The sequence below is a fragment of the Vigna unguiculata genome, chromosome 7 (genome assembly GCF_004118075.2).
Source record: "Vigna unguiculata cultivar IT97K-499-35 chromosome 7, ASM411807v1, whole genome shotgun sequence".
NCBI lineage: Eukaryota > Viridiplantae > Streptophyta > Magnoliopsida > Fabales > Fabaceae > Vigna > Vigna unguiculata.
The window spans coordinates 1,646,641-1,670,508 of NC_040285.1; the positions used below are offsets into that span (position 1 = coordinate 1,646,641).

At 31.7% G+C, this 23,868-nt stretch overlaps 2 protein-coding genes across 6 annotated transcripts; one reads left to right on the plus strand and one right to left on the minus strand.

The window, feature by feature from the left end:
• The first annotated feature begins 6,494 nt into the window (after positions 1–6,494).
• Positions 6,495–12,378, plus strand: LOC114192437 (prolycopene isomerase, chloroplastic). Of its 3 annotated transcripts, none has more exons than XM_028082152.1 (13): positions 6,495–7,092; positions 7,619–7,825; positions 7,919–8,018; positions 8,877–8,959; positions 9,288–9,344; positions 9,830–9,982; positions 10,066–10,144; positions 10,273–10,421; positions 10,516–10,650; positions 10,760–10,873; positions 10,980–11,090; positions 11,198–11,306; positions 11,967–12,378. In XM_028082152.1, exons 1-13 carry the CDS (start codon positions 6,643–6,645, stop codon positions 12,038–12,040), a joined length of 1,821 nt encoding a protein of 606 aa, XP_027937953.1. In that variant the 5' UTR covers positions 6,495–6,642; the 3' UTR covers positions 12,041–12,378. The 3 variants fall into 3 exon arrangements, with proteins under 3 accessions (XP_027937953.1, XP_027937954.1, XP_027937956.1); XM_028082153.1 differs by having other exon boundaries at positions 6,818–7,092; positions 7,619–7,841; XM_028082155.1 differs by having other exon boundaries at positions 7,040–7,096.
• Positions 12,379–14,260: 1,882 nt separating this feature from the next.
• On the minus strand, positions 14,261–23,634 carry LOC114189657 (ABC transporter G family member 22-like). 3 transcript variants are annotated; one of them, XR_003605713.1, is made up of 12 exons: positions 23,526–23,634; positions 22,572–22,970; positions 18,930–18,997; positions 18,265–18,500; positions 17,921–18,076; positions 17,564–17,747; positions 17,045–17,353; positions 16,465–16,752; positions 15,881–16,165; positions 15,409–15,516; positions 14,931–15,215; positions 14,261–14,517 (listed from the first exon to the last, which is right to left on the minus strand). XR_003605713.1 is itself a non-coding variant. In XM_028078288.1 (11 exons), the coding sequence occupies exons 2-11, from the start codon at positions 22,954–22,956 to the stop codon at positions 14,994–14,996; spliced, it is 2,241 nt and encodes a 746-aa protein (XP_027934089.1). In that variant the 5' UTR covers positions 22,957–22,970; positions 23,526–23,634; the 3' UTR covers positions 14,702–14,993. The 3 variants fall into 3 exon arrangements, 2 of the variants coding, with proteins under 2 accessions (XP_027934089.1, XP_027934090.1); XM_028078288.1 differs by lacking the exon at positions 14,261–14,517 and having other exon boundaries at positions 14,702–15,215; XM_028078289.1 differs by lacking the exons at positions 14,261–14,517; positions 16,465–16,752 and having other exon boundaries at positions 14,702–15,215.
• Positions 23,635–23,868: the final 234 nt, after the last annotated feature.

The following is a 23,868-nucleotide window of genomic DNA, read 5'->3' on the forward strand; positions in this document are numbered from 1 at the left end:
ACAAAATAAAATCTTTATGATAAATATTTTTTAAGTTTTAATTTTAAAATGTTAGAAAGTGCCATTTATGTTTAATTATATTTAATTATGAAATAAAAAAATTTGAGATATAAAATGAAGACAAGATAGTAGTGTGAATATAAAATTTCTGTAAAAATATAAAACCATATTCAACATGAAGAATTATAATACACAAACTCTTTTGAAACTTACATATTCTTATATATTTAACATAAGATATATAGTAAAATGTAAAATGTTTGAGTTGTAATAAGTTCAAGTGGAACTTATCTCATGGGTGATTATGACATAATGCATTAATCATGGGGTTTATATAATAAATATGGTGTTGAGAGAACAGTGGAGGAATTTCACAATAAAATTTTGTCTTTAGTAGTAAATCACTTTAAGTAAAATAATATAAAATATTTTAAAATAAAATATATTTTAAAAAATTATATATACAAAAACAAACTACACACACAAGTTTTATGAATTGATTTAGGATACATATAAAAAGAAGTTTCCACATGTATAATTACTTAATAAGTTAATGATATATATATATATATATATATATATATATATATATATATATATATATAAAAGTTATTAGTAAACTCAATATTTGTATATCTTTTTTATGTATGAATCAATTTTTTGATTAAGTATAAAACTTTCTACTCAATCTTAAATTCTCAACAAATTTAATTACATTTACCTCTTTTAACTGTCCAATCATTTTTGGAAGGATAAAACTCTAAAATGTCTACCAATGCTATGTGAAAGAAATTTAGGTTGAAAAACTGAAATTATAGAATGCAAACAAAAACGTTATAGATGCATGTCTCTTACCAAAACAACTTCCTTCACACAAAATGAGTAGTAGGCAGGAGATAATGAAAGAAGGGGCCACCGTTCAATTTAGGTTTACCAATTGGGATTGGATTCCATCAATTATCATGAATTGGGTTTGGCAATTTTTTATAGGCACAATTTTAAAAGTCTCTTTTTTCATTTTCCTTTTCGTATTTCGGTTAAAGAAGATGTAGGTAGCTTTGATGAGTAATGCCACATTCGGTGGAATTTGGTAATACAGCATATTCCTGGGGAATATCTTAGCAATCAATTTTAAAATATTATTATGTTATATTTTAGATTTTTTAAATGTTCTCATGTGTGTGTATATATATATATATATATATATATATATATATATATATATATATATATATATATATATATATATATATATATATATATATATATATATATATATATATATATATATATATATATATATATATATATATATATACGGGTTAAATATATTTTTGGTCTCTTAACTTTCGGTGGAAATTGGAAATAGTTCTTTCTCGAAATTTTAGACTAATTTAGTTCCTCAACTTTAGAAATACGTGTATTTAGTCATTTTAATCAATTTTTTTAAGTTTATTTGATGTTTTAAACGTATTTCATGATAATATTTGAGTTGTGTACATTGTTTAACTCATTTTAGTTTCAATGTTTACTTCAAAACGTGTTTAAAACGTCAAATAAACTTAACAAATTTTTGTTAAAAAGACTAAATTTACTCATTTATTAAAGATGATAGACTAAATTGGTCTAAAATTTTGACAAATGACTAATTCCAATTTTCATTAAAAAGTTAAATGACTAAAAATATATTTAACCATATATATATATATATATTCACTGTGAAGAAAAAGGTGACTGAAAGTTTTGGTGGGGAAGGGAACAAATAAAAGGTAGCGATAGATAGGTTTATAGGTAAAAAGATGAATAATCTATCTTTTAGGTAAGGTAGCAAAAATCGCAAGATTACAAAATTTTGTAGTAATGAACTATATTTAAAATAAGGAGGAATTTTTTATTTTTTTTTGCTTTACTTGTAATAAATTGATTTTTTTTTTTCGTGAAGCAATTCTAACTTAAGTCTTACATTTTAAGTGAAGATAACGTCTTGGATTATAATTTTTATAAATGTATTTTTTTCTTCTTGGTTCCGTGTCAAATATGCTTAAATATGTTATTGTTGGATGAGAAGCGGGTGTATTATAATAATTGAACATGAACGTAACAAAAAAATATTGAGAAATGTTTTGAACTAAAATGTGGATTAATGAGATAAGTGTCTTATATGATTTGATTGAGAAATGATAGATATTTGGGATGATAATTTAGCTTAGTTTATGATTGTGGCATTAAGTATTGAAAATCATTATTGAAAAAAGATTTTTTAATTTATAGTAATTGTGAACCTCTCTCCGTTCAATTTTTTTTTTTCTCTTTATCTCTCTCAACAAATCTCTTTTTCCTTTTCTATAATTTTCTTTCTCTACACTTCACTTTTTTTCAAAATATGATTACATCTGGTCATATAGTAAGGACGGATCAATTCTACCTAATAAAAGTTTCAAAGAGAGCAAGTTTTTGTTATTTTAAAGATTTGTTGTTCTTTTCTTCTTCTTTTTATAATTTTGTTATTAATTTTGATTGGTCAATCGAAAAAAAAAGTATTTTTCTTGACTTAGTTAAGTTCTTATTGAGATTTGATTACATTTAAATATTTTTGTTTAAGTCTTTAGATTTTTAGAATAATCTTGTTGCTTTGAGTAAAAAATATTACACAAACTACCTTCACACTTATTTCAAACTCTATAATCAATGTTATTTTGGAGAATTCCGACTTAATTTGGTCATATATAAAAAATTATTTTGTTTAATTTTATATAGTACAAGTTGTTCTGTACAATTTTATTACTTTTATAATAATAATAATTGCGACATCCCATTTAAATAAAATAATCTACTCAATAAAATATTATATGATTATAATAATAAGAAGCAATCAGATGAACATAGAATATAAGAAAGGTACTATTACAGTCATCCAAAAGTGTACTGTGAAAGTGAACTTAGGCATACCACCATGCCATGAACAAACATAAAAGGAGTTTAACAGTTTGCAGAAAGGTCGCTCCTAGAGCAAGGAAATACAAAACAAGAAGGGCATTACAACCATAAAAACTGCTTTGCTACATATAACTAGTCCCCGACTACACAGCCCCGCTACCACCAACAGATCCACCTCCAGAATTCTTCTCATCTGCTCCCACCATAAGGTGATCATTGCAAAAGGAGAAGAATCAAGGCAAGAACACACACGAAAATGAAAGGGTAAGCTAGTGTAATTTAGAGTTAATACGGTATAACAGACAAGTATTTAAACAATTCAAGCATGTAACACAGTGAGCACAAGAATCATGATATAGCAGACAAGCATGACACTATGACTCAATTATCCGGATACATATACTAAGATCGGATTCACTGGACGCTTGCACTTGTGGTGGCCTCTACTGCTCTGCAGAGTCATTGCCAATGGGTTTCACCCTACCACACACAAGGTTAACCTTCAAGCATCTAAGGCCATTATCCTGCCAAAGACTAAGGCCTCCCACCACTCTCACCACTTGGGTCAGTATGCTCTACCTAAGACTCATTGACCCATCAGAGTTTCGAGATGCGGTCCTTACTTGAATCCATATCTTAATATATACACTACGCGCCACCATGAGACCTCCCCATGAGACTCATGGAATTACGCCTATCACATACAAATTTCATGATCCTCATACCATAACCACCACTTGTTATCTCAACATTGAATTCTTATGCACGTTCTCAACCAACCAAACAAAATCCCTTGTGTTACTCATACTAACATACAAATTCAGTGCATACAACTCATACCACTCATGCAATCACACCATAATCATGCGCGTTCGAGATAAATAGCCACACGCAAGGTAAATAGAGATAAAAAAAAACACAAATCTGCACTATTCTCGCCTAGGCTAGAAGTCCTCGCCTAAGCTACAACAACTGTCTCGCTTAGGCTAGGCATTCTCGCCTAGGCGAGGCCTGTAACAGTGGCACTCTGCTAGCTCTCGCTTGGGCGAGACCAGCTCGCCTGGGCGAGATCGCCATTCGCCCAAAAATAAAACCCCTCGCCTGGACGAGGATGCGAGCAGAGCACACCATATTTTTTTTCGAGAACTCGCTTGGGCGAGTCACTCTCGCCTGAGCGAGACAACGCGTCGCTCAAAGACAAGGGCCCTTCGTCTGAGCCAGTTGCTCGAGCAGAACCTGAACGAGTCTTAAACACTCTCGCCTAGGCGAGACGATCTCGCTTAGGTGAGATTGACAGTACTCACCACTGTTTCACGCATGCAGCAGGAACGCACACACAAGGGAACATACCAGACGCAAACAAGACAAGTCTCATACCACAAAAAACCTCATTCATCATTCCAAAAGCATTCAACAACCCAAAAACAACAGGAGAAATATTTTAAACGGTAAAAAAACAAATACTAGCTTCCCTTACCTCTGTTTTGAGTACCAAAAGCAAACAAATCCTAACTAAGGGGGTACCACAGCTCCAAGAACTCGAGTAATGAGCTGAAACGTGAAAACCAGGACAAAACGAGGTAAATACTTGGAACCCTACCTAACCAAATGCTCAAACAGCGAAATGAGGAGGGAATAGACCAGAGAACTCTGAAGTTCAACTTACCAGAAGGTGCTAAATGGGTTTCGTTAGCTCGAATGTGGATGAAGATCGTGCCCTAGCAGAGCTCCTAGCAGAAGACAAGAGAGGAGAGGAAACTATTTTCTGAAAAAGGAGACAAGAGCATACTGAGTGAGCTGAAAGGGGTATTGGGGGTCCTACAGTTGGGCTGGCCTTGGGCCTACGAAAAGGCCAGGCCCAACCCTTTTTGGGACAGAAAAAGGGGCTTATAATAATTATTATTATTAAAAACAAATATTTTTATTTTTATTTATAAAGTTCTTTATAATTTTATTAAGGCAAAAGTACAAAATAATATGTATGCAATTCTAGTTTTTTATCTACAATATTTTTAAATGAATTTAAATCTAACATATTTTCATGGTGGAGCAACCTTTCTTTTTTATTTAATAGGATGTGCTGAATAAAGAAAGGTGAATAAGTATATGGAATGTTGTACAAGGTCCAATTAATTTTTGTAGCATTATCTTTAACTTATTGCAATGTAAACTCTTCCTACTCTAAAACCATGTCAACAAAGATAACATTTGAAAATTGTTGGAAAAATAATATACTATTAATGAAGAACATTGTCGTCTTTATCCTAGACAATCATCCTACTAATAGATAAATAAGATTAACAACACAAGGATACACAAGAGATAACACGAAAGCTTCAAAACTAGAGAAAACCCATGATCGTTGTCTAAAGACAACCAAAGAATAACATTATGTGAAAATTTGTACAACAGACAAACCAATCTATCATGCCCTTTGACCCGAAGTACACACTCTCCAAAGCAAGAATTGAACCTAGACCTCACAGCACTCTAATACAAGATTATAAAAAAAGTCAAATACAAACTTAAAGTGTTTTTTACTAAGATGAGAAATATCATAGACTTATAGTTCATTATATATCTACTATTATTCACTCCCTTACTTATCCTATGTGAGATGAGACTTTCCAAAATGTATTATTTTCATTAACCCAACAATCTCCACTCTGATTAAAATACACACATCTTCATTGCTCATAACAACAATCATGTTCTACCATAAAGAGTACACTCATTTTAAATTAAACCATCTCAAGAATTTTGTTTCACTCCACACATGCATCAAAACTAATCAATGCTTGTGTATAATCACCACACACCCTACACTAATAGTAGCCACACTGATATTAGTCAATGTCCTTGAACAATTACCATATGTCATGCATCAAAATTAATTCATTTTTGTGTATAATTAATAAATATCAAGAATAAGTAAATTTTTAATATAAAATTGACACTTATTATATATACTAACACATAACACCTTCTAAACTAAATTATTGCCAATTTAATAAAGGACCAAATTAGATCTATATAATAAACATTTAAACTCAATTGAGTTAAAAAGAACGTAGAAATCAAAATAAATCATAAATTTAAATATGAAAACTAAATTAGATTAAAAGGATGATAAGTTGTTAAATTCAACATAGAAGTATGAAGTTGACTCTTCGCTTAAATAATGAATTTTTTAAAAACCTCAACATGTCACTGTAAATAAATAAGCTAAGCCTAACTATAGAAATCTGATAGCTTGCTGGTCTATTACTACCTATAATGAAAGCAAAAATCAGAAAATGTAAATGGTAATAGGAAACAATTACATATTTAAGTTCTTTATTAATTTATAAATTACATACAGTAAGTACACCATTAGCATAATTCAATAACATTAAATGTAAAATATAAACTGTGATAATGTATAATGAATATCCACACATGCACTTATTAAATTAAATATTTATAACAATTGAATGATTTTTTCTCATTTCAATTAATTAAATTTAATAATTTGTCAGTTTTTGGATAAACTAGTAATGACAAACCAAACATTGTGTGTGTTCGGCTGGAATCAAATTTACATGTGAGTGGAATCCACACACTTCAACACCATTACAAAACATTACCGGCATCCATGCCAAGGCAAATGCCACTTTGTCGCACCTCCACTTTCCACCAGACCACAACCTTCTCCTCCTTCTAATCATGATCACTTCCCCTTTCCTCTCCCTTTCTCGACACCCCTTTTCCCACACTTCCCATCATTTCCCAACAGGGGCTGCTTCTCAAAGTTCAATCTTTCTGCCAAAGTTTCAATCTTTTGCTTTTGGAAACCATGCAGGGAGTGAATTTCCATCTGGGTCTTGCTCCAATGCTCTCAGAAGAAAAAGGGTCTCCGTGGTGTGCTCAAAGTCAACTCTGACTGTGGAAGAAGTGGCAGAGAGGGGAGTGAAGGGTAAGGGTGAAGAGTTTGATGCAATTGTTATAGGGTCTGGAATTGGAGGATTGGTTGCGGGAACACAGTTGGCAGTGAAGGGTGCCAGAGTTTTGGTTTTGGAGAAGTATGTGATTCCTGGTGGAAGCTCTGGATTTTACCAGAGGGATGGCTATACTTTTGATGTGGGTTCTTCTGTCATGTTTGGTTTCAGTGATAAGGTCAGTTATTTATTTATTTAATTGGGTGCATGCCATTTTTTGTGTGTAATCATTTACTTTAATTTCATTAGTGATGTGGTGAAATGTGGATGGTATAGAAACTTAGGGGTGAGCTCAAGAGCTGAATGTTACACTGAAGGAATATGGATGCTTTGTTTGTGAGAGGGACTTTCTGTTTCTCTCTGGTTGTAATGCATTCGTTTTTTTTTTTTTTGGAGACATATTCATTTGTAAAACAACACTCTATTTCGTGTTGCGATCAGTGTTATTGTGCTTAGCTGGTGCCTGGTGTTCATGAACAAAATGATTCCGTCTAGTTTGCTCTTTTGGTTAGTTTAATATTAAGAAAGATTTGGTTCATTATGTGAAGCTTGATTTTTTATCAATTAAGCTCCAAATAGGTGTAATTTGCTCATCTTCTGATAATACATTAGCCAATAGTAGATTCGAGCACTTGTAATTGTTCTTTATGTTGAATGGTATGCTTCCCAGGATCATGAAAACCATGTACCTTAAATTTGTGTAGGGTAATCTCAATTTGATAACACAAGCTTTGGAGGCAGTTGGTTGTCAGATGCAAGTGGTACCTGATCCAACAACCGTTCACTTCCATCTACCAAATAACCTTTCTGTTCGAGTGCACAAAGAATATGATAAATTCATTGATGAACTGACCAGTTACTTTCCCCATGAAAAGGAGGGTATTCTTAAATTCTACAGTGAATGCTGGAAGGTTTGTCTTAATTGAGGTGATTGCAGCCCCCTTAAGGCATTTTTGCCTCTCCTTGAAGTTTACCTTTTAAGATTTTATATGTGTTATGGCTAGATTTTCAATGCACTGAACTCCTTGGAACTGAAGTCACTGGAAGAGCCACTCTACCTTTTTGGACAGTTTTTTCAGAAGCCCCAGGAATGCTTGACACTAGGTATTTTCATCTTGTTTATTTTAAACTGCAAGGCTTCAAATTTGAACTCTTAACTTTAATTATAAGGTTAATATTGTTTTTTAGTTCCACTTGGTTTATCTTTTCGGTGTTTTGATTGATTGGAGGAGTTATGTTTTAACTTTGAGTTAAAAGAATTGTTGAAGGAAGCAAAGGGTGAAAAAGTGAACAAATACATCACTCAACTATATGTTATCTGTAGTTTGTTGCTTAATGCTACTGCATATAACTAGTTGACTCAACAAATTTTACCCTAACCATGAAGATCAGAGCAAGGTTTGAGTAAGACATGCTTATGCAATTCAATTAGTTTTTTATCTTTCAAGTAGTGAAACCCTAGACCTAGAGAATCACATCTCATGTACGTAGTCTAGTTCTTTTTTCTGGGTGGAGAATTTGGACTCAACAAACATTTTAGAAAACCTATATTGGTCTCCTAATTCCCAAGGGGGGTCTCAGCATTTCTGATTAATTTGCTCAAATCTTTGAAATGCATCAATTATTGCAATACCAAGTTGTGATGGTTTATATATGAAAAATTCTATATGAAGATTTCAATCAATGTGAGCATCTGATTAACTTTTGCTATGTCAAGAGGAACAGAGCAAAGAATGTGATCAACCCTAATCATTCTTGATGTGTGTGTATTACAACCTTCTTGTGGTAGACTATCTCTAATAACCAATAAGCGTTACATGCCTATTTCCTAATAACAGTATATAGTACATATTGATAGGGGTCATTATTGAAGATCCATTTGCAGCTCCCTCCATATTTGGGCTTTTTATCAGCCTTTTCATATGTTTTCAGCATTAACCTTTTTGACATATCTTTTGACAGCCTATTATTTGCCTCAAAATGCTGGAGCCATAGCTCGGAAGTACATTAAAGATCCAAACTTGCTGTCTTTCATAGATGCAGAGGTAGGTGTGATAACTTTTTGATTCAGCTTGAAGTTTCATGAATTTATTAAGGAAAATGTGTCTTGAATAGTTACTCGGTGCAATGTGTTAAGAGTGACAACAGGTAACTAAATAAGTGTGGAATCCATTCTAGTGGATCTCATAGAAGAGGTTGAGGACAATTGTTGTTGGTCTCATCATAGAATTTGAGTCGTAATATGCCACATGTTTGTATCTTTCTGTAACCTATTTTCAAGTGAGATAGCAGTCATATTACTACTCATTTACACTTTGATTAATTATTCAATTGTTGGTACGTGATTGGTAATTTGTATCCATGTTGTTGCAGTGTTTTATAGTGAGCACAGTCAACGGTATACAGACACCAATGATCAATGCTAGCATGGTAACCTTTTTTCATTCTTTCAGTTCATTAAATTTTGTATTACATTACTAAATTGTCTAGGAGAGGAGGTTTCATGCTTGCATTCATAGCTTCTGCTTCAAATGAATAGAGAATTAGATTGCAAAAAATAAAACTAGCTGGAATTTGACCCAACATTGACTGCTTTTAGTCCTAACAATGTACACATATTTTAGTATCTTTTTTATTTGAAATGTTAAGCATGTAAATTTTAAAATGTAAAGGTCATCCTTACATTCATATGAAGTATCTGTCATGTTTGTTAGACCTGTTATTTTTCTACCTCATAACTGACTATAAAAAGATGAAAGGGTTAAATATGTTTTAGTGTTTGAGTTAGACATTCATGTTATACCATTCAAAACAGTGAAAAGTAAAAGCACTTATGGTGGCCAGTACTATATAGCTCACCTTGGCCTCACATGCTCTACATTTCCTGCATGGCCTGACTCTTTTTTTCCCTCCAGGTTCTATGTGACAGACACTTTGGTGGGATCAACTACCCTCTTGGGGGTGTTGGTGGGATTGCAAAGTCCTTAGCAAAAGGTCTTATTGATCAGGGTAGTGAGATAGTTTACAAAGCAAATGTCACTGGTATTATAATTGAGCAGGGCAAAGCTGTAAGTGAGACTTCAGAATAGAAACAAGATGACATTTTGGAAAGAAGCATTTTTTCTTCAAGAACTGACTATGCTCTTTGCAGGTAGGTGTGAGGCTTGCTGATGGAAGAGAGTTCTTTGCCAAAACCATAATATCAAATGCTACCAGATGGGATACATTTGGTTGGTTTCAAATTCAAATGAGAACTTCTATAAGATTTTTTGTGTGAATATTTTACTGATGATCTCCGCGATGTTTCTCTGCCTTCATTAGTTCTTAGTTAGTTAAATCACATAATGTTACACTGCAGGAAAGTTGCTGAAGGGTGTTCCACTCCCAAAAGAAGAAGAGAACTTCCAGAAAGTTTATGTTAAAGCTCCATCTTTTCTTTCAATTCACATGGGGGTTAAAGCAGAGATTTTACCACCAGATACAGACTGTCACCATTTTGTACTTGAGGTAGTTGGAACTTTGCTCAACTTGAAATTTCTTAATAGTCCTTGTGCCTTAAAATGAATAATTAGCTAAATGCATTTCATCGGCACTTCTCTAGAACAACTGGTCCAAATTGGAGGTGCCATATGGAAGTATCTTTTTAAGTATACCAACTGTTCTTGATTCATCATTGGCTCCCGAAGGTCGACATATCCTTCATATATTCACAACTTCTTCCATGGAGGACTGGGAGGTAGGCAATACTGATAAACAAAGTTCAAAACTTTCACATTGCATGCTTCTATGACTTCAGAATCTGTTTTTGTCTTTAAAATTTCTGGTGTCACTGTTTTCTGTACTAGGGTCTCTCAAGAGTAGACTATGAGGCAAAGAAGCAGCTTGTAGCAGATGAAATCATAAACAGATTAGAGAATAAATTGTTTCCAGGTCTTAGATCATCCATCGATTTTATCGAGGTATTGGCTATAACCTCAGACCTCATAATACTGAATGGTATTAGCTTTTGATTCTTGTGCTTTTTTATCATGAGTATGCTTTCTGAAATCTTAAGCTTTCCAATAGGTAGGGACACCAAAGACACACCGGCGATACCTAGCTCGTGACAAAGGGACATACGGTCCAATGCCACGTGGAACACCGAAGGGGTTATTGGGAATGCCATTCAATACCACTGTAGGTCTACTTCCTTAAACGAATAACTGGTTCAGTTATAGAAAATATTCTGCTATGCTTTTATAATGCTCTGCTTAAAGCAAGTCACAAACATATAAAACTTGCAGGGCATAGATGGTCTTTACTGTGTTGGTGACAGCTGCTTCCCTGGACAAGGTGTTATTGCTGTAGCTTTCTCCGGAGTTATGTGTGCTCACAGAGTAGCTGCAGATATTGGTAAGATAAAGCATTCCTTTAAATAATAGCAAACAGTCCTCCAAATTCTGGCAAACCCTTACATAATGCTTCATGTGCAAAAAGTTTAAGCATTCCGAAATTGTGGCCAACCCACAGATAGTGTGAAGGAATGCTATTGTGTTGTTCCTCAAAATGGTAATAGCAGACATTTGTAAGCATTCCTTTAAATGCATAGAGTTGTTGTTTCTACAAGAAGCCGTATTAGTATTGTTTTGTAATTGTTAAGAAGTAAACTTCAAGCTTAAACTGTAGATTGACCTTATCTTTAGTTTGTATGCTAGACTCTAATCCATGACTCTGATGCATGTTAAAAAATGAATTTTAAGTTTAACTCATCTCCGCAAAACCAACTTGTAAAGTATGGTTTTATTTATATATTGTAAATTAATCTTATCTCTAGTTGATATGAAATTTTCAACGCTGATCATATCTAGAGTCAGTGTAATAAGTTGCATAATGAAGGATTCTATTAAATATCAATGCATATTACTTAGGTGAAATTTTGATTCTAGTACCAATGGTATTGAACATGTGCTTGTCTCATAGTATATAACAGTGAACTGCTCTTGCTGAGAATGGTGGACATAATTTCATTTAATCTTTCTTACCCTTATGTTATTTTGCTGTTCTTTGAAATAGGGCTGGAGAAGAAGTCACCTGTGTTGGATGCCATGCTGCTTCGGTTGCTTGGTTGGATAAGAACAATGGCATGAGATTTAATACATAGCACCATTTGTTTGATCACACCATTGTTTCACTGCAGATTTCCTCCTCAATGTTCAAGACTCAGCAATTTGCCACAGAAGATAGGTGGTATCAGTTGCAACTCAATCCATGCAGTGCCATGGCTTGGAAAAAAAAGTAATTTGGAGGGTGCAAAATAAATAAGCTTAGAATGTATAAATCAAATCTGGCGGTTTTGACAATAATTTATTGATTTAAATTCTCAATTGGTCGTTATTTTTGTTCGAAAATCTCAATTGGATACTTAGATTTTAAGTGTTTCAAGTAACTATTCGTAATATTTAATACTGATTATTTTTTGAAGTAATAGTCTTTTATGATATACAAATATATTTTTTTACTTTATTAGTAGTAATACTCCTTACAACTTTACCACTTTATTTGCCACGAAATAAATGTTAATGTAGAACTTATCTACACTTTTTATTTATTAGTTTTTCTTAAGAGACCTCAATTTTTTTTTTATATAAAAAGCGAAATATGTATGAAAATATGCAAAAAGTAAAAAGTAATGATTTTTTCCAATGAATTTAAGAAAATAATCAAAATTTTATCAGAGTTGGAACAATTTGTGCATAATTTCAGGAACACACTCATAGGCTTGCAACGAAAACCTATAATTTCAAGTTATATTTTGTAGGTTTTCTCATAAAAAATACTTTGGAAATGAATTATTTTATTATATAGAAACTCGTCTATATCTTGACAAATGCAAGTATCCAAGCATATGAGGACTAAATTTTTTTAAGTGAAGTCTGCCATGTGACGATTTAACATTTCGTATATCCTTTAGTTTAAAATCTTAATTTATTTGTATAAAGTACAAAATGTATACTTCAATTTAAATATTTATCATAACTAATTTTATTATTGTTCATTTTTCAATAAACAAAAACTCAATTTAGCCTGATTTACACAAATTTTATTCAAAATTTATTATCTAAAAAAATTAAATCTCAAAAATATAAACACCTAACGTATATTTTGAAAAATATAATTTTAACTATAAAATTTAATTCTTAAATTTAAATTAAAAGAATTATTAACGATAAAAAACTCACTTAATTTAAGTTGACGAGTCATATACATGGGAATTTTTGTTTAAAAAAAATTCATCTTACACATGATGACTTTTCTATAGTGAATGACCGTAATTTATTTTAAAAATTATCTAAATTTGTAAATTCTAAAAGAAAGTTGACCATTTCAATTGAATATATATATATATATATATATATATATATATATATATATATATATATATTATTTGGTGCTTATTGATCATTGCAATACAAAACTCTTTTGAACATGTATATTTTCTTAAATAGTTTCACATATATTTCAGATTAGTGGTTGATCTTAATTAATAATTTTAGAAGATAAAATAATTTTTATAAATTAAAGTATAATTTCAATGTCTCATGTTTATAAAAATTTATCAGAATTTATTCTACTCATATTGTAAGGTGGCTTGAGCGAAGTTTCTTCCTCTCACATGTGTAGTGCACTTCTCATTATTTATTAACAAAAGTTTCAAACAAATTGTATTACTTTTAATCATTAACAACACTTTTTTTTTCTATTGAATGAAGAAATAAAAAAATACTACTAAAAATTCTCATATTATATGAAAATTTTCTTGTAAATTTGTTAAAAAAATTTGCAAAAAAATTTTTTATGCTATTTTCTTTTAAGGATCTTAATTAGTAGGTAATTTTTTCGTAGATAATTATTTTTTTAAAAATTATAAAATCTGTAAGTATTTTCTACAAAATTTGATTTGAAAAAATGTTTTATAAAAAATATTTTAAAAAAAAATTGACAGCAATTTTCTGTAATTTTTTTTTCATAATAAAATTTATAAATATTTTGTATAAAAAAATTTCAAAACAAAATTGATAAAAAATATAAATTTTTTTAGCTTTGAAAACTATGAATTCATACTAGGTACATTCCTATTAGAATTCTACTTCAAAGTAGTGATAAAATACAAAATCTGTTTCATCTTACATGTTTTTCAATTATTTTTATATAGACAGGAATAATCGAATGAATTATATCAAGTCAAACGATTAGGACAAATATGTCAAAATCATAAATACTTTATTTTTGGTAGTATCCTTTATTATATACTTTATTATATATGCTTAGTTTTGAATGGCTAATATCTGCATTGAACTTGTATCTGAGATTGTACATAACTATCACATTGTACCCTCGTTATGTTTTTCTTCTTATGCTGTGATATATTTTGATGCACATTATACTATTAGCATCTTTAAGCCCTCAATATAGTAACTTAAGTTACCTCCTTAATCTTCCCAAAAATCATTTCTACTTATCACATTTTTATTAAGTCTAAAGGGGTTTCTAATAGTTATATATCCATCATTTGCATACATCATTTGCCTTTTCTCTTTCTTCCTTTTCCAAAGCCTGATCAAGCCTGCAACATGATAAACCATGAAATATGATATTTATTGCAAAATTTGATGTCTATTCTAAAGTTGATTACATTAAAATTGACAATGAATTTCCTACCACAATACACAGTAGGTTTAATGCAAGTTGTAACTTTTGTTGATGTCAAGTTATGTCTTTCTGGAGAATTGTGATTTCAGAAAGGCTTAAGCAACTTAACTACGCTAGATTCGTAGCAAATGGATAAACTTGAGTCAATTAAACATTGCTGCAGAGTTAAGAATCTCTCCAAAACAAATATCTGAATTCTCCAGATAAAACTGTGCCTATGATCATAACATGTGGTTGCTTGCACTATTAATGTGTTTCACCATGCTAATGCTAAGTGAAATACAATATTCACAAGACTAAATCAAAAAAGCCAGAAGCTCTAGCTACCTAGGTGCACCATTTGGTGTTTGAGTCTTCTTCATTCATGCAATGCAAAGAGTGAAGTTTAAGTTAAGCCCCTGATTGAAGTTTCATTCTCCTGAGAGAAAGATATGCCAAGAAACGGTAGCCAAAAACCATGACTATTAGAGCAGCTACCTCTGTTGCACCACTATCAATTCTGATACCATTTATGATTGGTGAAATGTGTTCATATTGCACCTTCAGCAGAAGTTTGTAGGTGTGGTAGTTGAAAGACATGTACCGGATCCATGAAAAAAATATGGGGACTCTCTGCCAAAGTTAATTTAGTATCACAAGTTAAACATTCTTCTGAACAATAAAATCAGTAACTAGTACAAACAAATTGAATTTGACATTTAAAATTGTGTCAATTTTCTTTAGTTCAAGCTCTATTGTACTAGTCAAAACACCTTGGTTGGTTTGATGTTTTATATGAAAAATAAGGACTGGAATGTTTGTTTACCTGTACAAAAAATCCTCCAGCCAGCATGAAAGTCATCACAGTAACTGAAGCTAAAGTTGTTGCTCTTTTCAAGTCCATTAATGTGGCTCCAATAGCAAGTCCAAGTCCCTGATTCACATAAGTCATGTGTTAAGAAGTGAACCTTTAGCTTAACTCAACCTTACAAACCCAAATTGTTAGGTGAGTTTCAATTCACTTATATATTATAAATTGATCTTATCTCTAGTCAATGTGAGACTCTTAAAGTAAGAACTGAAAACTGTATTTAGAGTCAATTTGGTGTGAAACACTGATTTTTTATAAGCAATTCCTTATTTTGATTTTACTTCTTTTATTCAAAGGCATGAAAAATAGTCAGAACATTTCTTGTTTGTTTTCAAATGTTTGAAAATAATATGGATACTATGGAAGTTTTTTGCATTGTCATTCATGTTTGTTGTGTTTCCTAATTGATTGGAAACTAAATGAATACCTGAGCAGCCACTATGCAGAGGAAGACAGTGAGAATGGTGAGGAAAAATGGTGCAACACTGAGTCTGAGACCGGCCATGAAATAAACAACAAGTAGAAAAAGCACTGGTAAAATGAGGTCAAGTGGAAGGTCACTGGTGGTTCTAGCCAAGAAGTATGCACTTAGTCTGTACATATCTGCTGCTCTCTCCTTACTCAACATGGCTCTTTCTTGAGGAAATGTGAATATTGCAGTGAAAACAGGAAAAAATCCCCAGAAAACGGCAATGAAGAATAGCAATCCTGCCTGCAATCCACAAAGATCAGTATCTTACAATGTTCATGCTTGTAATAGCATGTCTGATAAAGAAAAATACAAGCTAACACATTCTATGGTACATTTTTTCTAAGGTGTTATCATTGACTAAAATTTCTTAAGACTCACAAATGTCTTTAAATATAAGTTTCAATGAATTCTAATTAATAATAGAGAATATGTCAGAAAAGGGATGTTTCCAATATTCTAGATGTGTATTTGTACTTTCTTTCTTTTCCTTTGTTTTTATGACTTTTGTCACCATTTTAGGACTAGCAGAAATAGCTTACCTGATCTTGCAGATCTTTTGGGTTCTTAGTGTCTGATTGCCACCAGAGTAATCCTAAAATGACAGCAGTAGATAAAACTTGAGTGATTCTTAACCAGCTAAAATAATCATGTCTACGTTCTTTGATTCCTCTCCAAAATAATATGGAATATTGCTCATCCCAACTTGCTCCCCATTGTCTCTTATGAGAACACACTTTAGACTTCACTGCTTCATCAAGAGGTATAGGAACCATTAGTCTTTTCTTTTCTGTTTCTGCAACTCGAGTTTCATATGCCTCCACCAGATACTGTTAAAATTCATCTTTGATGAGATCAATGTTTTCTCATCTTGAGATTCTTTATACTTGAATGATGTTAAAACTCAAGACTAAACTACTTAAAATTTGCTTCTGTCATGAAAACCTACATACTAATGTAAAGAATTTTTGTACAGTATCATTTAATCAAGAATTGGCATGCATGATAAGTTTGATAACTTCTACAGTAACACTTTAAATCTCATATCTACCATGACCAATTTCTAATTTTAGAGTGCCTGTTCTTTACAAATGATATACTGCAAAGAGCTGTGACGGTTACCTCGTGTACAACTGCTGGTGATGGTTTCCCATTTGGTGTTTCTGCTTCTGCATTTTCCATGTGTACTCTATCTTCCAACTCTGAGGGTAGGGAAACATCATTTATGTTTCCATTGGCAAGGTCTAGCAAAAACTCTGCTGGGTTCATGGAAATAAGTGGTGAGCATCCAATAGACTGGAAGTAAGTCATTGCTTCTGATGCTTTTCCAAAGTAAAGCAAGCTCCCTTTTCCAAGAAGGATCAACTTGTCAAATTTGTGAAAGAGTCTGCTTGATGGTTGGTGAATTGTCGTCACCACTGTTTTACCAGCCTACAATTGCAATTAACAAGCTAGTGATAAAGGTTTAGTCATGGCTAAGATATCTTGCAGGTTCATCACCAAAGCATAAACTTAATGGTTCATGCATGTAAATAAATAAATACACTCAAAAGATCTTAAACTAAAGAGGGTCTGCCAGTATTTCTCATGAGATATTAGGTGTGGTCTAAAATCTTAGGATATGATATATATAACAAATACCTCTGCTATGTCTTGTAGCATCTGAACGATCCTCAAGGCTGTTGTGGAATCCAAACCAGATGTTGGTTCATCAAGAAAAAGAAGAGAAGGGTTGATTATGATCTCATTTCCAATACAAACTCTCTTCCTCTCACCACCAGATACTCCACGCACAAAGGAACCTCCAATCATAGTGTCTTGGCACCTTTTTCATACATAAAATATAAACTATTGGCTTCCATATTTAAGTACCAATAACATGTAAAATGGTTATACTACTCTACTCTTCAGTCCTTGCCATGACTTTCTCTATCAATGTGACTTTGTGCTCATAATAATTTAGACATTCATTGTTAAGGATGGAATGGAACCATTTACCTCTCCAAGCCAAGCTCATAGATTACATCCAAAGCTCGTTTTTCCTTCTGCTCCTTTGTGAATGTCTTTGGAAGCCTTAGCCTGGCTGCGTATGTCAAAGTCTCTTTCACAGTTAAGTGAGGAAACAGAACATCATCTTGTGTCACAAATCCTATCCTGCCACATGTTATATATGATAAGTTGGTTAACTCTTAGAATAATTACCTTAAAGATAATTTCTTTAGTTTAATTTTAAGTACCCTATTAATTTTCACTTTTGAACATGTTTGTTGCAGATGCACTTAGTAAGATGGTGGTCTCCACCATATAAGAGTAAATCTGGCTATTATAGTTCTATGTTTTACCTGCTCTTAAGGAACTTAGAGTATGGTTGATCATTGTAAGTGATAGATCCACCACTTATAGGATGGCATAACCTGCCTCCAAGAAGGTTTAAAAGGGTTGTTTTTCCACTTCCTGAGGGACCCATCAATGCCAAAACTTCCCCTGGATTTACAGAACCAGTTATCCCATTCAAGATATCCTTCTCCTCAGTTGTTGTCATGCCTTTGATCACTACCTTGTAGCTCACATCTGTGAACTGCACATTCCACAGTAAGAACAAAACTCATTATATGTGTGTGTTCCCTGACTAACACATCATCACAACTATGCTCAATGCACCACAATATATACATAGCCGTGTTATAAAGCTCAAGATATAGTTAAGTAAGTAGTACTGCTAATTTATTTGTCTGGTTAACTTGAAGAAGGGGTAGCACTGTGCATTGATGCTGCATGAAATGAAACTTAGTACAAGACTGAACCTGATGATCATGCTATATAAGCCATGTTCTATTGGTTAAGTTGATTGTTAAAGGAAGCTTGATTCATGCCTGGTGAAATACACAGGACCAGATCAAAGTCATGTTCTATTATTAATGAATAGAAACTTAGTTTGAAGCTTTGAATCCTGGCAGAGGTTGGTGTAGAGATGGAAACATTTATACAAGTAATAAATGTGCATTACCTTGAGAAATATGGGTAGAGTAGGTTCCGTTTGAAACTTTGTCCTAGGTCCAGCTTCGATATCTTCAGCTGCAACACACATAGTTAACAACCCTTTTTAAAAAGAAGCTCCTTCAGTCAGAAGGCAACACCAGGCATGCAACTGTTACAGTTTCACCTCTAAAGAAATGAATAAAAATGGTTGTTCTTGATCTTGACCAAGTGTGTGGTGGTGGTGTTATCATGAGAGGGTAAATATCTTTAAAGTGATTCGGAATATAAACTATGCATGGATGCTTCTCATGTCAGCATGTCAGTGACACTACATGATCCATTAAAAGGGTGCAACATTTGCTGGTGATGAAAACTCATGTGGGGTAGCATGGACCATGATTAGGCACTGACATGAACCAGTGAAGTTGCATCCTCATGGTGGTGAAAGTGAAAAAGTCAACCTGAATTTAATCGAGGGACCCAAACATGAGGCAATTTGCTCTCCCAGAAAAAAGGAAGAAGGGGAAAAAAACACAGAAAGAGACAGATTCACTTGTGTGTGGAGCCACAGGTACGACATAATTAACAGCTAAATTGTCTTTCAAAGACATTAGTCAACAAAATGTGTCATGTTCCCCGCATAATAGTACCTCAAGAAAAAAAATGTTTGAAACTTTATATGAGAGGATGTAACATGGAAAAAGAAACCAAAAACTTGAGTTTGAAGTTTCTCCAATAAAATGAAAAGCCACCCCATGAATCACATCAGAAAACTGTGCATGCATGAATATATGACAAGATAATTAGTACAATATATAACTGAACTTACTTTGTACTTTCATCTTCCATAAATATGCTTCTAATAATCTCATAACAATAATTAAGCTTACTTTGTACCTTTGTCCATCTTTAATAACCCATTTTATTGATAAAAAAATATTATTTATTACGATCACAAAAGTTTAGATACTAATTTACAAAATAAAAAAATATATTATTTATTAAAATAGTTATTGTAATGAATAAAAAAATTATAATTGATTAATAATTAATTAAAAACTACCTTTTTATAGCTAAAATCATTATAGTTAATATTTAGCGACCAATTTATAAATTTATTTTTGTGATAGTCAAAATCTTGATAATTAAACTTTAGTTGTTAATTTAAAAATCAATTATAATTCTTTATTTATAATAATAATTATTTTAATAATTAATAATTTTATTTTATAAATTAGTATCTAAATTGATTATTATATAATTATTAATTTTTAGTCAATAAAATTGGTTACTAATAACAAAGGCGTATTTAGGTGATAAAATTATCAAGTTTAATTTTTCTCGTACACTTGTATAAACTTATTTTACTGTCACCGTCAATTTATATATAAGTTTTTACTCTTGCACTTTTTATAGGGTTTTGTTAGCATGAGTTTGACCAATATTAAACAATTTTGTTTTTTTAAATTACGTATATCAAATTTCACGTAATTAATATTTTATTTAGCCACTTTTATTTATACTCAATATATTGTACACAAAAAAAAAGCAGACCAATGAAATACCAATTGGTTTTTCTTTTCACAAAATTGATCCATTATACAGAAAATCCAATTCAATGATTGAATTGGTTTGTTTATCTAAAAAAAAGTCATCAAACGACATAATTAGTGTAAATGGATGATGTTAATCAATGTTTAATATAAGTATAAAGGTTAGCAATGTGACAAGAAAAAAAGAAATATTGATATGTGTCTGAAAATGATGATGAAATTATTAATGAGAAGAAGTATGATTGGTGTAATGAAAGAGACAGTTATGTGGGGCCCACTAGAGTGCGTTGGGTTTGTTTGGATCGTGAATCACGGGCTTTGTGGTTAGAAGTGGTTGCTTAGATTGGACCCATCTTTCAGATCTACCACAACCTATTTCATGGTAAATCTATCCAATTTTATTTTTATTATTACATGCTTTTTAATTCATAAGTTTTTATAAGAAAAATACGAAAAATAAATTGATTTTTTTTTTCAAAATTATACATCGTTCAAGATAGTATCGTTATGAGAAAAGGACAATTTAACAATATAGAATCACATCTCTTAATAATAGTATGCTTTTTGAGGATATAAAAAATAAATTAAAATAAACACAAACAATACGATAAACGACACCAGAAACTCATGCAATAAAAATATTATATTTAGATAATTCAAATTTATTTCTAAAAAAATTACGATTAATACAAATAGACATATTTTTATACCAAAAATAATAATTTTAATTTAAAAATATTAATTCTCTTTTTAAAAGTGCTCACAAAATTTGTTTTCTAATCTCATCATATTTAATCATAATAATTAAAGAAAGTTCATACTGATAATAATTAAAGAAAGTTTCATATTAAAAATTTAAATATTTTTTTTCTATAAACTAAAATCAAATTATATATATATATATATATATTAAAAAAAATTATAGAAAACATCCAAAAATAATTTATATATTAACAACACAAATTAATTTTAGCTTGTAAAAGATCTTTTTTTTTCCTTTATTTATTTCTACTTAAAGATGAGTGTTTTCAAATAAACCCTATTGTGTAAACTTTAATTGTATTATATTTTTAAGTATGATATTGTTTCACTCGCTTTTTATTTTAAGAGAATCAACTTTTATATATATATATATATATATATATATATATATATATATATATATATATATAAATCTTACACATTTTTGACACCATTTTTAATTTTAAAACTTTAAGACACCATTTTTAATTTTAAAACTTTAAGATAATGATGTTATGAATTTTTATTTTATATAATATTTAATTTTATCTATTCTATATCTAATATAAAACTTTTTGATTCACATATTAACTATTTTCGAGAAATGTGATTTTACTGTAAAAAAGGTCGGTTATTGGAAGCATAGGTATGAGTGGTGCTTAGCCACATGGTGTGGATTACGGAAAGGTACCAATAGGGATTGTACTTGTTTGGATAATATAGCAGTTAACAGGAAAGTGATGAGATTTTGAGATTTTAACTTTTCACATGTACTTCACTTTCTGTTCTCTTTGCCCTACCCAAAAGGTCGTTCTGATAAATGCAGATGCTTCTGCATTATTATTTATCACAAAAAGGAAATCTACTCTCAGATCTCTAAATTCAATCTGCATCACACAACACACCATCTATGTTCTGTGGTTACTATAGCTGCACGACACAAACCTAAACCAGAGGTATATAATATAAAATTGTTCTTTCAATTTAACTTTATGCAGACATGTTCTTAATTTTACAAATGGAAAATGATTTGAATTGTTATTGTAATTATTTATTTATTTATCCATTGAATATAAAAAATAAAAAGTGACATCATTTTCAACTACCTAAGAGTTCAGCATCATTGAATGATTGACTCCAGAAGGATCAACCTAGACAACAAAAAAAGCTGAATTCATTTCATTTGGTTTTTATTTATTATATACTTTACATAAATAAGTATTAAATTAAGAAAAAAGATGTTCTTAGATTACCCTTTATTAAAACATGATATAAAACATAAGATAAAATAAAAATGTAACTTGAATCATGGTTTTGAAAGAACATTGGAGTATGAAAATGCATGATGCAGAAAGATGATTATGATCGAAACTTACGAATATCATCATCGCTGAAGGGTTTGGAGTCAGCGATTTCTTCAGGAGGCATGGTGAAGCCAGTGAAGGAGAAAGAGAGTCCCAAGCTAGCACTTGAGGCTCTGCTAAGTGCTGCACCACTGCTCAGATCATCAAAATCCAACTTCATTTGGCTTATTTGAGCACTTCTAGACTTTCTTATGTGAGTGTTCTTCCCTCCGCCGCCGCGTCCCGGTGACGCGCCGGTCAGCCGCCGGCTCGACTTCCTCGACAGGGTGCCGCCACCTTCCACCACCCCGTTCGCAGAGTGGTCGCTCGACGGCGGCGACTTCATCGCCGCCACCATAGACTCCACTAACTGATCAGATTTTGTTCTCACTAATGATGTGTTGTTTGCTTTCTCCATGTTCTCAGTCACCACTGTTTGCCAAAAAAATTGTGTTTTTAAACAGACAATATTTTAAGAGAAATTTGTTTGGTATAACCTATGTCTGATGTTTTTTAACCGCAGCACAGTTTTCAGATTTCTCATAAACAACAAAGTTTTACACAGATATCCCCATTTGCCCTAACACAAGAGTTTTTAATATATCTTCTTAGAAATTAATTATATCTTCTTTCTCTGTATTGATTCAAGTTGATCAAATAAAACCCTTAGATTTCTCTGGTAGCAAAGCAAATACAGTTTATTTATCAGTATATAAATGAAATTTTATAATATATATATATATATATATATATATAGTTCATGAAAACTATATATGTTAACAGTGGAGAGGCATAGTATATAACAGAAATATTGGTATGTTTTTTTGTTTTGAAAGCTGAAAATTTTGGAGGGGAATCGGGTAATAGTAGCAAAGTAGTCAAAGAGTAGAAGGAGTAATAATTGAAGACAAGAAAACATGTTATATAGTACAGGAATAGGTATAATTTTATTTTTGTTGTTTAAGAAGTGAAAGCAGAAAAAAATACCTGAAAGCAGAATAAAGAGTTGTTTTTAGTGGTGATGATGATCCCAAAATGGAAAAGGAGACCAAAACTCAACTCAGAAAAACAACACAATCGATGAATTAACACATCCAATCATGCAGAGGACTCACACTCTTATAAAGGGCAATTAAGACCCTAACGATGAAGTTACGAAACTACCCTTTCCCTTCACTGCAAATATCAATGTGTTTTGTTTTCCATCTTTTTAGATAAGAACTAGACCTCAAGATATGATTGCACGTTATGGAGCTTCCATGCACGCTAGGTAAGGCCATGATTGTCCTGCACGCGTCAAACATGTAATGCTAATACAACTCTATTAGAA